The sequence below is a fragment of the Perca flavescens genome, chromosome 23 (assembly GCF_004354835.1).
Source record: "Perca flavescens isolate YP-PL-M2 chromosome 23, PFLA_1.0, whole genome shotgun sequence".
In the NCBI taxonomy this organism is placed as follows: Eukaryota; Metazoa; Chordata; class Actinopteri; order Perciformes; family Percidae; genus Perca; species Perca flavescens.
Window position 1 is genome coordinate 26,737,075 of NC_041353.1, and position 17,170 is coordinate 26,754,244.

General features: G+C 41.8%; 1 protein-coding gene across 1 annotated transcript; it reads right to left on the reverse strand.

Moving 5' to 3' along the window:
* Positions 1-703: 703 nt before the first annotated feature.
* strap (serine/threonine kinase receptor associated protein) lies at positions 704-15,616 on the reverse strand. The gene is made up of 9 exons (XM_028571077.1): positions 15,144-15,616; positions 14,657-14,792; positions 12,403-12,484; positions 12,177-12,249; positions 11,731-11,830; positions 11,165-11,302; positions 1,484-1,620; positions 1,030-1,179; positions 704-789 (listed from the first exon to the last, which is right to left on the reverse strand). The coding sequence occupies exons 1-9, from the start codon at positions 15,253-15,255 to the stop codon at positions 728-730; spliced, it is 990 nt and encodes a 329-aa protein (XP_028426878.1). The 5' UTR covers positions 15,256-15,616; the 3' UTR covers positions 704-727.
* Positions 15,617-17,170: the final 1,554 nt, after the last annotated feature.

Genomic DNA, 17,170 nt, shown 5'->3' on the forward strand with positions numbered 1-17,170 from the left:
TTGCCTGCTTTGACACAAAACAATATCTTTTTATTTGGACACTTGACTTTATATACTCAACAAGTACAAAAGCAGCAGATACTCAAAGCAATGTTTAAAGAAATGAAAGCACTTTTTAAGCACAAACTGTGCAACTACTAACAATATTGTAAATGTGAACTGAAAACAAGAGCCTTGGTCCAGCTCATAACATATCTTTTAGCATAATGTGATTGAGCGGGGTTGGGTTTCAAAAAGCTTTAAAACAAGTTTAAGCAGACAGAATTGGGCTAATCAGAGGGAAAGCAGGCAGCGATGAGCCGACACTCACAGGTCTACTGCTTTACTCTACAGCCCATATGACTGCATAAAGTAAGTAAGTAAGTCTGTCTGTCTGTCTGTCTGTCTGTCTGTCTGTCTGTCTGTCTGTCTGTCTGTCTGTCTGTCTGTCTGTCTGTCTGTCTGTCTGTCTGTCTGTCTGTCTGTCTGTCTGTCTGTCTGTCTGTCTGTCTGTCTGTCTGTCTGTCTGTCTGTCTGTCTGTCTGTCTGTCTGTCTGTCTGTCTGTCTGTCGTGTTAGCAAATGACAGACAAGGCAGTCATAATATCCACATCAGTTCCTGATGGATGGCGGTGCTCTGGACTCTGCTCCTTGCTGGGGCCAGATAGAACGCTGGAACACTACTCTGCTCATTTCCTTTGCCATTCTTTTCTCTTCTCATCCCATTTCCAAACAGCACTGCTTCCTCCTCATGCTTTGATCTCAGGGGCCAACGTGTACATCTGTTCAGAGTTCTCGGCCCCCAGGTCCTCTGAGGAGTAAGGCAAGACAATATATATAGAATTAGAACAATCATACTAAAACTTCATTCTGAGGAGTAAGGCAGGACTAAAAAAAGTAGAATTAGAAAAATCATAGATACTTCGTAATATGCATTTACAGACACTTTCACGCAATTAGCATTGGTGGTTGCCCTTTGCTGAAAAGATAAGACTTTGCACTCAATGTCATATAGCTAGTTCTACATCTGACTGTATCAAAGTATTTTTACCAGGAAGGACACACTTCCACAGGCCATAGGTTTTCCCCACAGCCGTCTGCCACAGTCGGAGCGTGCCATCCTCAGAGCCGCTGGCATACAGCTCGCCATCCGGACTGAAACGAACACAGTGCACTGGACCAAAGTGACCCTTATAGGACTCTGCAGACAGGAGGGACAACTAGGACGTAAGTGGTAAATATGTGACTGTTTTTAGTTTCTCCTAGCTACTATGACAAGAAAACAGCTTAACATTTAAACATCCTCTTTTTTTACATTTATATGATCAGTCACAGAATCAAATTGTAAAACTTACAATTTTTTAGAATTAGCTTTTTTTGTAAATTGTGTATTATACAAATCTGTTTTTCACAAAATGGACAATAAACTACCTTCAACACTGGATCCATTACCTTACATGGGTAAAACATAGCTACAATTATATAAAAATCACTCTGCTCCTCACCCAGCTCCTCTTTAGTGCTGTAGTCAAATTTGTAGAGCTTGAAGTCCTCTCCACCGGCAACAAAGAAGTCTTTCTCTGGGTGGAGGGAGGCTGAGTTGATAGGGGCCGGGGCCTCCACTGTCTTTATCAGGTCCAGGCTGAAATATATTTAAAAATATAATGTTGTACTTACTTGAAGTCACTGTGGAGAAGCTACATGTCTACAACATCAATATCTTTGCCAACGCACGTTTGGGAAGGTGGCCCTTACCGCACCAAGTCATAACCATGCACCTGTGAATAAATGTAATTCAATTTTTTTTTTTTTAAAGAATTTTTCTGGGCATTTTAGGCTTTATAGGACAGCTGAAGACATGAAAGGGGAGAGAGGGGTAATGACATGCAGCAAAGGGCCGCAGGTCGGTCTAACCCGCGGCCGCTGCGTCGAGAAGTAAACCTCTATATGGTACCAGGTGAGCTACCCAGTAGGGGTGGGTAAAATAATCGATTCTTAGAACGATTCGAAACTCGAAGTTAATCTATTTAAAAAAAATAAAAAATTTGTTGATTTTTATTTAAAAGTTACTGTCCTCCTGAAAGAGGATGGGATAATAGACAACAACTTAGAGTTTAGGCAAGAGTGCAGAAAAAAAAAAACACAAAAATGGCCACAAAAGAAAAAATAAAATAATGTTTTTTAAATATGTACACAGAGGAGTGGCGCTGCTCCCCCCGCGACCCGATACCGGATAAGCGGACAAAGATGGATGGATATGTACACATGATCTAATAAGGCATACATAAAATAATTAGGCAAAACACATATAGGCTGTTCATCTACTTTATCACATTACATCGGACACCTTCATGTTCTAAGAAGCCAATTATCCCCCTTTAAACATGACTAAGCCTCTGACATGGAAGATTACTGGGAGAGAAGGGGACTTTCACAAGCATGTTTAAGGGTGTTTTCACACGTACCTCGTTTGGTCCAGACTTTCTGACTTTTTAGTTTGATCCGAAACAAAATTACAGGTGTGAAACCTCCCCCGGACCGCGGTCCGGATCAAAAGACCAAATTTTGGTCCGATAAAAAGAGGTGGTCTCGGTCCGGACCAAACTGAACCATGGTCCGGTTCCTTTATAGTGTGAAAGCATTTTTTGGATGGTTCGGACTTTTGGACCAAATACAAGAAGCTCTGGCAGGCTCTCCTTGTGTTACAAGACCGGGGAAGCTCTTTTAAGGTGCTTAGTGAGAGAGAGGGACGGTGAATGCGTTCAGAGAAGACAGCTGTCGGCTATCAGAGCAGAGAATACATCAGCAGTTTATTTGTTAAGTGGTAAATGTACAGCATAGGTTTCAGTTTGTCTCTGAATAAATGCTCCAGAAAGAAAGTTCCCGTGTCTTGCTTCTCAACATCACAACAAAACAAAAAGGGCCGCGGCAGTAGGGGGAGAGTAGCAGTCAGTAGGGGGAGAGCAGCAGGCAGTAGGGGGAGGGCAGCAGGCAGTAGGGGGAGAGCAGCAGGCAGTAGGGGAGAGCAGCAGTCAGTGGGGGAGAGCAGCAGGCAGTAGGGGAGAGCAGCAGTCAGTGGGGGAGGCAGCAGTCACTAGGGGAGAGCAGTAGGGGAGGCAGCATGCAGTGGGGGAGAGCAGCATGCAGAGCAGCATGCAGTGGGGGGGGCAGCATGCAGTGGGGGAGAGCAGCATGCAGTAGGGGGAGAGCAGCATGCAGTAGGGGGAGAGCAACATGCAGAGCAGCATGCAGTACAGGGAGAGCAGCATGCAGTAGGGGGAGAGCAGCATGCAGTAGGGGGAGAGCAGCATGCAGTAGGGGGAGAGCAGCATGCAGTAGGGGGAGAGCAGCATGCAGTAGGGGGAGAGCAGCATGCAGTGGGGGGAGGCATGCAGGCATGCAGTGGGGGAGCAGCAGGCATTAGGGGGAGAGCAGCAGTCAGTAGGGGGAGAGCAGCAGGCAGTAGGGGGAGAGCAGCAGGCAGTAGGGGGAGGGCAGTAGGGGGAGAGCAGCATCTAAGCTTTGTCTAGCTGCTTTGTCTAAGAAGATTAGCAAACTGAGTAGCAAATTCATTTATATGTATACATTTTTAAAAATAAAGCATGGAAATGTACGTGAAAAAATTGTTGCATCGAGATGCATCGATAATCGGTTTAGAATCGAATCGTTTGTCTCTGAATCGAATCAAAAAAAGGTGCCAAGCGATTCCCACCCCTATTACCCAGTAGGGGTGGGGGAAAAATCGATACAGCATAGTATCGCGATATTTCCCGTGGCAATACTGTATCGATACACAGACGCCAAGTATCGATCTTTTATTATTTAAATTGCACATGAGAATTTAACTTTTTGGTAGTAGAATAATAAAATCAATTGCTTATTCAGTCCACCAGATGGCGCTGTTTGTTTTCTGGTGAGGTCAGCGGGGTGACTGTCAGCGTGCAGGAGGATGTAGATAAAATAAACATGGCAGCGTCAGAGAAAGAAATCAGAAATGCACCATCTGCGTTTAAATCAAGTGTTTGGACTTTTTTCGGATTTTTTAACAAGGAGGGGACAACTGAGATGGATATGAGACATGGGATTTGCAAGGAGTGTTGTATGCAAATAAAATACTCAGGGAATACCACAAACATGAGGGCTCATCTCACACGCCACCATCCAGAATTAGCGTTAGCCAAGGACAGTAAAGCTAATGCTAAACCAGCTCCGCCGAAAAACCAACCAACACTGGACGCACTTAGCTTGACAAAGATACCTCCCAATTCAGAGCGAGCTAAGAAAATAACTCAAGCCATCGCCTACTTCATGTGCAAAGACCTGCGTCCATACAACATTGTGGAAAATTAGGGATTTTGTCACTTGCTAAAAACACCGGAACCAAGGTACGTGACTCCGTCGCGCTGTTGTTTCACGGATACAGCCTTACCCAAGCTCTACAGAGAAGTTAAGCTTAAAGTTCAGGAAAGTTTGAAACCAGCAGAACGTGTAGCATTGACTTGTGATGCATGGACGTCACGGGCAGTGGAGTCCTATGTGACTATTACAGCTGATTATCTCACAGAAGACTGCTGTCTCACGTTCTCCAAACTAGAGTAGTACACAAAAGTCACACCGGGGCAAACATTGCTAACCTTCTTCAAAATGCAGCACGGAAATGGGGGATTGCAGACAAAAACCTGGTGGTTGTCACCGACAACGCTTCTAACATGGCCGTTGCCGTTCAGTTAGCGGGACACCTCCACGTCAAGTGTTTCGCGCACAGTGAATCTGGCGTCGCAGCGCGCGTTAAATCTGCCAGCAGTGGCCAGGCTCATGGGGAGAGTACGGCGAATAACCAGCTTTTTCAACAGAAGCACGGAGGCAAACCACGCTTTGGAGAAAAAACAGACGATGGTCCAGCTCCCGACCCATAAACTGAAGACTGATGTCAGCACGAGATGGAACAGTGCTTATGAAATGCTACTGCGGTTTCTTGAACAGCAGCCTGCCGTTTGTGCAGCGCTGTTGTCTCCCGAAGTAAGAAAGAGTAGCACAGATGTCTTCACATTGAATGAGTCTGATATTGGGAACGCTGAAGAAATTGTGCGAGCATTGAAGTCGATGCAAGTGGCGACCACCGCGATCTCTGAGGAAAAGAATCCTACTCTCTCACTCGTCGCACCGCTGCTCGCACAGTTGTTACATGACACACAGGACAACATTGGTGACACAGCGCTAATCAGAGACGTCAAACAAAGCATCAGTCAAGATCTTAAAAAGAGATACGCCAGCGCAGCAGATAAGAACACCCTCTACACAGCATCATCCCTGGACCCCCGGTTTAAAACCCTGCCATTCCTTCCCCAGAGGAGAGACAGGAAACCTTTGCCAGAGTGGTTGCCGAGGCAGTAACCCTTCAGGGAATCAAACATTTAAATAATAGAACCAGAATACTTTTTAACCCACATGTCACTCTCTACTAATATTGTAGTCATATTAGTAAAGATTAAAAAAATAAAGACAAACTATAAATTACCAAATATAAACAACAATTTCTGCATACTTAATTAAAAGATACAGTACATATTTATTCTCTCCTACTGTGTGTGTGTGTGTGTGTGTGTGTGAATTCTACAGGAAGAAATTAGGCAGCAGACCATCTCTGAGGCAGAAGTCCAGGAGCATCAGGAGTAACCTGGCTATACTGAAGAGGAACCCGGACCAGCCAAGATGAGGAAGTCATGTGGGCTAACCGACTTACTTGGTCAGACTTATGGTGATGTTGGAGCCCCAACAAAATCATTAACTGCCATAGCTGAGGAGGAAGTGAAAAGATACCAGGAGGTCACACCACTGTCACTCACAGAAGAGCCTCTAAGCTGGTGGAAATCACATGAGCGAGTCTATCCTTTCCTGGCCAAGCTGGCAAAAAGATACCTTTGTATCCGAGGTACTAGAGTCTCAGCCGGAAGGGTCTTCTCGAGGGCTGGAGACATTGTCACAGCACAAAGGAGCAAAGAAGGGATCAGCTCCTCTTTCTGAGCAAGAATGCTGACATTCCTTCACTGTCCAAATGTTTTTGAACTTTTTTTAGTACCAAGGTTGGCAGCAAACAGTAGCCCATTTTGTTTACTTAAAGAGTACATGTTGCAATTTATTTAATTTTAACATTTTATTTGAATGTAAGGCTACATGTTTTATTTTATTTAAATTTAACAGTTATTGCCTTTCCCTAGGGGCTGAAGGGCCTGCACAACTTTTTTGTACAAGTTGCATTGTAAAACATACCTGTAGTAGCACAGCAGTGCACACCTGTTTGTATTACAGTCTAGTCCACCTTAATTAAAAATGAAAACAGTTGAGTTTGCCAGGTGTATACAACATTTATAACATATTCATTAAAGTGCTGGTTAGTTAGTCAGCTTGACAGTCACATTTTACAGCAATAAAATTCATGTGAGATGAACAAACAGATGTTGACAAAGTTTTCCTTTGGAGACATAATAAAGAAGTTGGAAAAAAAGTAATAAATTGCAAAATATTGCAGAATATCGCGATAATATTGTGATAATATTGTGATAATATTGTATTGTGGTACCTCTGGTGATTCCCACCCCATTACCCAGGTGCCCTAATTTGGCATTTTACATACAATAATGCATACGAATTAAACATGTTCATAAAAGCTTTTCAGAATGTATACATTTTAAAACACCAGTCTCACAAAAAAAAACGCTTCAGTGTTTGATTGTCAACCATAACAGATTTGGCTAAATGTTTCCATTCTGGGTAAAAATCTTTCAGAATCTCACGATTCGATTCAAAATCAATTCTCAACTGAATAAATACAAGGGGGCATTATTTTAGGCTCCAACTCCAGTGCACCACACAGTGTGCCACACAGTTCACTCTTGTCCCTACTCTACTGGACTGCAATATAAAATCGCCAGTTCAGCAAACTGGTCTGTCTGACCAATGTTTAGAATTAAATTTATTTAAAGTGTGTGTGATTGTGCAGCTTTTTTTTCTTCTTTTAATTAAATATAACATCAAAAGAGAGAAGCTGTCTCCGTCCGTGTTTTAAACTGGCTAGTGTACTTTTTTATTTTGGCTAGTGTACTTTTTTATGCTCTCCTGTGCTGGGGAGGCAGTATATCTGTTGAGGACAAAAATAGGATAAACAAGTTAATCAAGAGAGCTGGTTCAGTTATTGGTCTTAACCAGGATGTACTGGAGGTTATTGTAGAGAAGAGGATTAGTTCAAAACTAAAAATTGTCCTGCTTTTTGAAGGCCATCCATTACACCCACTGTTCAAAGGACTCCGAAGCTCTTTCAGTGAGCGATTGGTAATGCCTCGGTGCTCTAGTGAGCGCATGAGAAGGTCTTTTGTTCCCGCTGCGGTTAGATTTTATAACCTACACTGTTAACCGTTGGATATTATTTTTGTCTTCTATAATTTATTTATTGTCTCCTTATTACGGTCTATTGGTCTACTAGTCCAGAATTATTTGTTTGTTTATTTGTCTGTTAGTTGTGCATGTGAAATAAGAGGCCAAGCCAGCCTGATGGCACAGACGCTCCTCAGCAGTAAGCTCCCCCTGCTGCTCATAAGGGGCCTCTGCACCCCTTTGGTTTCAGACCCTCCCACCAGCCTTTGGGCCACGCCTCCTCATTTACATTGACATGTGTCAAGTCCAAATGAAAAGCCAATGTTAAATGGAAATTCAAAAGCCAAACATTAAATCCAAATGAAAATCCAATGTTAAATTGGAATTCAAAAGCCAAATATTAAATCCAAATGGAAAATTTAAAAAAAAAATTGTTTTGTTTTCTCTTTGGACTTTCATTTTGAATTATGAATAAATATTTCCTCCATACGCACAAGCCAGGTGCTCATACAGTTTCGACCGTTTCTTTCTGTAAATCTTCTGGAAGAATCGTGATTCTTCTGTGAATCTTTTTTTCCTCTCCCTTCCCATGTAGCAGTAGTGTTTATTTCAACAAAGCTGGTCATGAAAAACAAGTGTGGTCACTTTCTTTTTGTTGTAAGACAACGGCAAGAGTATAAAATTGTTATATGAAAAATTGTCTCAATGTAGGAGCCCAGAAATGACTTGTGTAATGTCTATGGTCTATTGATTTAACAACTCAACCCACTTTAGTTGGCTGTAATTGTTGACCAAGACCAAGTCCACACTAATACATTTTTGTTTTAAAATGCCGTTGAATGAAAGAGTTACATTTTAAACTTTAAAATGTCTCAGTTTTAGGTGCTCGGAAACCGGAGAAGTGTGGATATGTAGCAAAAAGTTATGCGTTTTAAAACAAAAACATTAGTGTGGATGTAGCCTGAAAAAGAAAAACAAAGTTAACTGTTCCGATATGGGTCTCAGAAATATTGTGTGGACAGAATCCCAATTGACATTTAAAAAGGTCCCATAGCATGAAAATTTCACTTTGAGGTTTTTTAACATTAATATGCGTTCCCCCAGCCTGCCTATGGTCCCCCAGTGGCTAGAAATGGTGATAGGTGTAAACCGAGCCCTGGGTATCCTGCTCTGCCTTTGAGAAAATGAAAGCTCAGATGGGCCAATCAGGAATCTTCTCCTTATGAGGTCATAAGGAGCAAGGTTACCTCCCCTTTCTCTGCTTTGCCCGCCCAGAGAATTTGGCCCACCCATGAGAGAGAGAGACATCATAGGCGTTTCCCAATCTGTGTTCTTCTATTGACTTGTGTTCCTGTGTCCCTGTGAAACGTCATCTTGTGTTGCCAAAGTCCCAATACACAAGTTCCCATTTCGCCAATAACAGTTAAAATTCCCGGATGTATTCTTGACACGCCCATTTACCGAGGATACATCGGTTGGTAACTTGTATGAACTTCGCAGCACCTGTATCCCAACATTCATTTCGGCATTCAATGATGGTTGGATTTCCATACACCAGTTTCTTTTCGGGAGACTTGTTTAAAGTATGCCGTATGCTATAGCCTACATTATATTTTGTAGTTAGTTCATATTTTTGGTGTATTTGTTTTCTGATTTATTAGAAGTTGAGTTTCAGTCTTTATGATAAATGAATAGTTGTACATAAAGTGGTAACCTGCTATGACATGTTATGTAGACCAAAGGGGAGACACCAACCTTTATAATTTGAATTTCTAATTTCCATCTCCCTGAGCATATACAGTGCACTACAATAATATAGAAATGATAATTCCACATAACACTAATAGGAACACATAGGACACACCAGTGCATATGCCTATTTATTTGTTTAATTTAAACTGACTTAAACTTATATGCTAATAATAGTAGGGATCGCGTTCCACTCTTTTGAATAAGTAAGGGGTGTTTGAGCTAAACCATAAACAATCAAATTAAAGCTCAATTAGTTTTATTTTTCGATATTATTGCAATAGTTGTAGCATTATGAGGTTTTCTTGTCCAGAGATTGTTTTAATACAAAGTGGTTATATTGTTGTGGTTTTTATTTCTAGCTGGTATTTTGGAGCCTTGCAGGTAGCCTCTGTGCTGGGAGTGTTGAGCAATAACAGGAAGAAGGCATCGTCTCAAACTGTTAACAGAGTTTTCTGTGCTTGTAAACTTGCGAGTTAATTCTTCCAAGAACAACCAGCAACAACGTTCTCCCCAAGAACACAAGTCCGTAGTTTGCATTTTTGGTATTGAGAAACGCCCCATGGCTTTCAAACGAGCAAAGTGGCAGTTGGTTAAGGCCACACCCCCACTCTCCACTAATGCCTATATAAAAAGAGACTTCAGATACAGTATTAGGGGACCACTAAGGTCTATATAAAAGAGACTTCAGATACAGTATTAGGGGACCACTAAGGTCTATATAAAAGAGACTTCAGATACAGTATTAGGGGACCACTAAGGTCTATATAAAAGAGACTTCAGATACAGTATTAGGGGACCACTAAGGTCTATATAAAAGAGACTTCAGATACAGTATTAGGGGACCACTAAGGTCTATATAAAAGAGACTTCAGATACAGTATTAGGGGACCACTAAGGCCTATATAAAAGAGACTTCAGATACAGTATTAGGGGACCACTAAGGTCTATATAAAAGAGTCTTCAGATACAGTATTAGGGGACCACTAAGGCCTATATAAAAGAGACTTCAGATACAGTATTAGGGGACCACTAAGGCCTATATAAAAGACTTCAGAGACAGTATTAGGGGACCACTAAGGCCTATATAAAAGAGACTTCAGATACAGTATTAGGGGACCACTAAGGTCTATATAAAAGAGACTTCAGATACAGTATTAGGGGACCATTAAGGTCTATATAAAAGAGACTTCAGATACAGTACTAGGGGACCACTAAGGCCTATATAAAAGACTTCAGAGACAGTATTAGGGGACCACTAAGGCCTATATAAAAAGAGACTTCAGATACAGTACTAGGGGACCACTAAGGCCTATATAAAAGAGACTTCAGATACAGTATTAGGGGACCACTAAGGTCTATATAAAAGAGACTTCAGATACAGTACTAGGGGACCACTAAGGCCTATATAAAAGAGACTTCAGATACAGTACTAGGGGACCACTAAGGCCTATATAAAAGAGACTTCAGATACAGTATTAGGGGACCACTAAGGTCTATATAAAAGAGACTTCAGATACAGTATTAGGGGACCACTAAGGTCTATATAAAAGAGACTTCAGATACAGTATTAGGGGACCACTAAGGTCTATATAAAAGAGACTTCAGATACAGTATTAGGGGACCACTAAGGTCTATATAAAAGAGACTTCAGATACAGTACTAGGGGACCACTAAGGCCTATATAAAAGAGACTTCAGATACAGTACTAGGGGACCACTAAGGCCTATATAAAAGAGACTTCAGATACAGTATTAGGGGACCACTAAGGTCTATATAAAAAGAGACTTCAGATACAGTATTAGGGGACCACTAAGGTCTATATAAAAGAGACTTCAGATACAGTATTAGGGGACCACTAAGGTCTATATAAAAGAGACTTCAGATACAGTATTAGGGGACCACTAAGGTCTATATAAAAGAGACTTCAGATACAGTATTAGGGGACCACTAAGGTCTATATAAAAGCATCCAACAAGCACCATGTCATGGGACTTTTAAAATGTTACTCCCATTAGTGTGGACATGTTAGATTCCAGGTTGTGTATGGTGTGAGTACAGCGTACCTTAGAGCGTTGTAGAAAGCGATTGTCTTTCCGTATGTGATCACAAGTATCTCTCCATCCGCCACATACTCCATGCTGCTCACTGACGTGTCGAACGTTAGCGTCTTCACCTCCTCCATGGAGCTCCTGTCCCACAGCCTAGACACACAGACACGCACACAGAAGGATGATTGGAAGTTTGTCGCATAAGATAGATAGATAGATAGATAGGTAGATTAGAGGACTTCATTAATCCCTAGCGGGGAAATAAGGTATCATCGCAGCCAGGTACCTTGAAAACAGTCACAACACAATACTATTAATACAGTACAATACAATGATGCAAATGCACTTTTTAGAGGAGGGATACAAATACAGTGGGAATGCATTGCACAGTAAAGAGCTGTGCAAAGCTGTGATAAATAGATAAGGTGCAGAGAGGACATAAGGCAAATATATAGATATGATAATAGTATATAAGTGGTAATTATTGTAGAGTGTGGGGTGCAAAAGATAAGAGGTACAATAAGATGGGACATTAACACACAAACAAAAAAGGTAAATCACGAGAAAGCCACTTCACTGACCGTATGGTTTTGTCATCGGCAGCAGAGAGGATCTGCTTGTCGTTGTTACACCACAAGGCTTTTTTTATGGCTGAGGTGTGACCTGCAATCTCCAGAGGTGCTAAAGGACGTAAGTAAGAAAAAAAGAAATCAACTACATTAGAAGACAAAAAATAAAATTATATATAGATAGATAGATAGATAGATAGATAGATAGATAGAGGTTTGACTGGGATAATGTGGCTATTCTCCTAATATTCCTACTACCCAGAGCTACAAAGCCTTTCCCATGCTACTGATTTTAAATTTGATCTGTCTCCAGTAGGGAGTAGGTTTGCATTGACCAGAGCAGAATCTACAGCAAATGGCGAAGAAATCCACAAAGGAGGCACATTTTGAACCACACCAAATAAATCAAATCCTACATGTACAAACAAGCAAGTTTTCTCTTTGATACATTCGCTAACCTGCTTCAGGGTTGCTGAGATCGTAGATGCGCAGCAGCTTGTCGTTTCCTGCAGTCAGCAGACAGTTGCTGTCCTGAGACGAGAGGCAGAAGTATACTCACTGGCGGTTTCAGAAATATCCCAATAAAATCATCCCATCCACATTAATGCATATAGGATATGTACAGAAACAATCAGATTCATAAACATGTTATTTAAATAGCTAATGTCCAGAGACACCACTAACCTGAGTAAAGGTGACAGTCTTGACGATGTGTTTGTGTGCCAGTGTGAGGACCTCGTCTCCACTCACTGCATCCCACACCTTTCTGAAAAGCACAGAGGTACATCTTTTTGAATTTATAAGTTCATGTAGCTCCCACAATAATATTTAGGTTCGTTCAGTGATTTAAAATCAGTGTAATTGCACAGCCCTGTGATACAGCCTGACTCAAAACACTCTCCTTCATATCATTATTTCCTATATCAGTGTGTGGCTACACAGACAATATACGTTTCATGACAAATTAATTGTTGTTGTTCGTTTTGGTCTCTTAAGAACAGCTGTTAATTAAGATAACATAACACCAGAACTGATGGACGTGCTGGTGCAGTCGCACCCAGGCCTAGACCCTATTCAGTATAATTGATAGAATGTATAGAATGTCTCAATTTATTTTTAATGCTTTCATTTTATTGTAAACTCTGTACTTTATCCATGACTACTCCATTTTTCCAATGAGCGGATTGATGACTATTCTTTGGCAGGCACGCGTCTGTGCTGCGCTCCGGAGGCGCCATGACCCCCGAGAGCAATCACAGCCATTCAAGTCAATGGGTTCGAATAGCCGGGCAGGAAGTGGAACAGACATTTTAAACTTTTGAATGTTCCACTAAAACAAGTTCCTTCCCAAGGCCATTTTGCAGCAGCACCCTTTCCGTCGCTTAGCGCCACCCAAAACAATTGTGATTGGTTTAAAGAAATGCCAATAAACCTGACCACGTTTGACTCCCATCCCACAATGCCTGGTGGAAAACAGGGGTAATGGTGTGCATCCATTGTCAGCGTCATTTCCACAGTTCCCATACATTTCTATGGAAGCAGCCGTGTAATGCATTCTGGTAGTGTCCCGGGGACTTTAGTGAAGCAGGCGTTGAGTTACATGATCCTCATTTGCATAAATCGGTTTTGAAATCCTAGAGCAGCCAGACCCACGTCAGTGTTCGTCCATTAGAGGTGTTGAAATTAATCAAATAATTGATGCATCGAATCGTGGACGATCCTGCATCGATAATCGGCCGGCTCATAATCGATTATTTCTGTTTACAATTTAATGTAGGCCTAACTACATTTGTGTTTACATTTTCTTGTATGTTCTGCACATTCAGGAAGTGCCATGTGCTCAGTGCTGTAGTTTTATGTATCCAATTTATTTTGTATTAGAGCACTGCAGATTGTTTTTTGTTTTTGAAGCTTGAAAAGCTATGAATTAAATATCCTACATGGCTTTAATAGAAACATTTATTTGACACATCGAGATATTGGATCGAAGACATGATAATCGTAATCAAATTGGGAGATCAGTGAAGATTCACACCTCCATCGTCCATTCAGCTGCAGCCATTGCGGTTGTAGGAGGGTGTAGCCTGTTGTCTTTGCTTGTCAGTGGTCAGTGAAGAGAAATGGGTGGCATGCCTACTAGCGTGCAATGCCGGGAAGCGGGGCGATCCCATCCGTGAAAACGTGTATATGGACATGTACCTTAAGTGTTTTCATTTTTTTTTTCTCTATTTTTTGGGGCTTTTCCCTTTATTGGACAGCGGATAGATATGAGAGAGGGTGAGAGATGGGGAATGGCACGCAGCAAAAGGGCAACAGGTCGGATTTGAACCCTGCGCCACTGCAGGACTCAGCCAACGCGGGGCGAACACTGTTACTGGGTGAGCTAGAGGCCGCCCCAAGTGTTTTAATCTTAATGCTCTGAAGTTAAATCACCTCCAGAGCATGTTATCTGTGCAGCGCAGGTTACTATGGTGATATCCCCAGTTAAAAGTGAACAGCTTGAGGCCGGTTAGCTCAGTTAGTAGAGCGGGCGCACATATGCAGAGGTTTATTCCTCGACGCAGAAGGTCCGGGATTCGAATCCGACCTGTGAAGGTTTTCCTGCATGTCTTCCCCCCTCTCTCTCCCCTTTCATATCTCAGCTTTCCTATCAAATAAAGGCAGAAATGCCCCCCCCAAAAAAAATGAACCAGCTTAGTAACGCTGAGTTAGCCCGGCGTTGTGCTTTGGGTTCAACGGGGCATTTTTCATTTCATGTCAACTGCCGAGAGACCCCAGAGGAAGAGATGAGGCGAGTGGTCACCGGGGACCCGAAGCTCAACGCCAGGCCAATACAAAACGTCTAATAAACTGATCGGGTCCCTGTGAACCGAAGGACAACACAAGGTTAAAGACACACAGCTAGGCAGGTCCAGTCTGGACTGGACTCTTCACTCACGCTGTGAAGTCAGCTGCAGCAGTGGCTGCCTTGGTGGCGTCTGTATTCAGAGTGGCTCCCCAGACAGCGCCTTTGTGACCCAGAAACGTTCCTATCCAGTCCCCTGTGTCTCCCTGGCGCAACATGGGCTTGCCATCTGACAAAAGAAAACAGGGAGGATACAAAGGTCAAATGCATCTTAGGACGAAACCTGTGGATACAGCACACGACAGGTGTCTATTAAACAAGCCAGACTGCCTCACTTTGATAACGTCTGATTTAGCATTGTGGCAACAGCAGCTTCCAAGAAGAAACTTTAATTCAAGGGTTTAAATGAACAATTTAAGAACAATATTTACAGTTCAAGTGTTTTACGAATCAGGCAGGATGCAGCGTAAGGTTAAGTCAGCAGTCACCCTGGATTTATATCTTAGAACCACTTTGAGTATTTTTTAGTAAAACATTATTTGCGTGACATGAACGTGAACATGCTGTCCATTGGTCTCACCCTTGCAGGCGCTGATGAGAAAGTAGCCGTAGGGAGTGATTCCACTGAAGGCCAGGTCCACCACAGGCCGGGTGTGACCGGAGCAGGTGAGCGGAGTCTGTCTCATCGCCATGGTCCTCCAGCTGGGCAGGAGACTGTTCACACGGAGGGAGTAGACAGTAGAACGCGATTGGATAGCTTGCTAACTAGCGGGCTAGGCTACCGGGCTAGGCTATGCTAGCTGGTTAGGAGAATGACAAGACAACCAGCTACCTAACGTTACTATTTGGGTGAGTGATTTCCGTTGACCAGCAGTTGAATAGTGAGTGAGAATTCCCTCCGTATGTTTGTCAAACTACTCGGTGGGTTCCCCTCCCAGCGAAGGATTGGCTATCGCGCTATAGCTACAACATTGCAACTAACTAGCAACGTGCGACGCGGCGTAACTATACAGCGATAATATAGCCGGTGATGTTCCGCCAGCCACAACAAAAATAATACTTCCGGTTTCACAATAAAATCGTCACCGATACTGACTGACTGGAAAAGGAGTGGTCAATATTATAAATAAATAAATATTATTCAAGTCATTATTATGAGATAAAGATCCGCATGAATAAACAAGACAAAAGACAATAATTTCATGGAGTTTTAAAATGATTCCGTCGTCATAATGAACTGGTATTTAATCCTGCTTCTTTCCACGATAACAACTTATTGCATTTTCAGCTGTTTTAGTTCCAAATGTATATTTTCTAAAGTCTGTTGTAATTTCAAAACGCAGTGACTGTTTTATAACTTTTCATCACTGTCTTTATCTGTCAAACAAGTCAAACAGGCCAAAGACAGTTATGCGTTTGGCTGTTGCCATGGTCTGAATGAAAAAAGAGGTTGAATGGGTTGAGTGCAGAATGTGCACTACTGGTTCTTTTCCCACAAGTGGCCTACACCTTTTACACAGTGATGTATAATATATTTTATAACTTTTTTTTACGTTTACTATTAATCTAATCTTCACTGTGAAAATTGAATGCATTATAAATCAATTGAAATCTTAAACTTTTCTTACTTTTATTTTGAAAGCAGGACAACGACTTCTCCATGTGCTTTTTGGCAGGATAAACGGGATAAACGCATCTCTGGCGTACTGCTGCCCCCTGCAGGAAATTAATTCCTTCACTTTACACTGATAAATCGCACACATTTATACCATAATGAAGTGTTCATCCTTAGCTGTATTTGTCTTCTACTCCTGTATTTCAACTTAACGACCCAATTGTAATTATCTCATACGTGAGGTTTCACACATTTTTATCAAAATGTTTTTTGTCAGGATAAGATTATAAAGTAATCCTTTTGTAAAATAATGTTTGGAAGGATAACTGTAAAATGACAATGACAACAATGCATTGTAGAGATATAAAGGTCTATAACCTACTACTTTACAGTAATAGGAAATTAAGATATCAAGTACAAAAAGGTTATTTCAAACTAAACATTGCAAACTGACACACACCCATTCATCCCAGTGTCCTAGAACTAATATAGAAATATTATATGAATAAAGGGCAAAACTCTCTTTTTCTCTGTTTGAATGCACATAGGGTATGGAATTTTCTTCTGTATCTTCATACGTTTCTACTTATGTAGACAGGCTTTTTCTTCTCTTGTATTAGCTTCTCTGCATTGGCTCCCTGTATTGAAATCATGAATTTAATGTAAAGTCCTTCTCCTCACCTACCAAGCTCCTAATGATTAGTCACAATCCTATCTTGAAGAGCTCATAATTACCCCACTAGAACACTGCGGTCCCAGAATGCAGAGCTACTTGTGGTTTCCAGAGTCTCCAAAAGTAGAATGGGAGCCAGAGCCTTCAGATCAGGCTCCTCCCCTGTGGAACCAGCTCCCAGTTGTGGTTTGGGAGGCAGACACCATCTCCACATTTAAGAATACGCTTAAAACTCTCCTTGGACCTGCTCTTAGTTATGCTGCTATTGTTCAAGACTGCTGGGGGACTTCATGACACACCGAGCTCCTCTCTCCTCCCC

What these genes read in the sequence shown, in the direction of transcription:
- strap (XM_028571077.1), bottom strand. Translation starts at nt 15,255, where the DNA reads ATGGCGATGAGACAGACTCCGCTCACCTGCTCCGGTCACACCCGGCCT. An exon ending in TCTCATCAGCGCCTGCAAGG is followed by an intron (nt 14,793 to 15,143) that starts GTGAGACCAATG and finishes TTCTTTTGTCAG; the next exon opens with ATGGCAAGCCCATGTTGCGC. An exon ending in GCCGATGACAAAACCATACG is followed by an intron (nt 11,303 to 11,730) that starts GTCAGTGAAGTG and finishes CTGTGTGTCTAG; the next exon opens with GCTGTGGGACAGGAGCTCCA.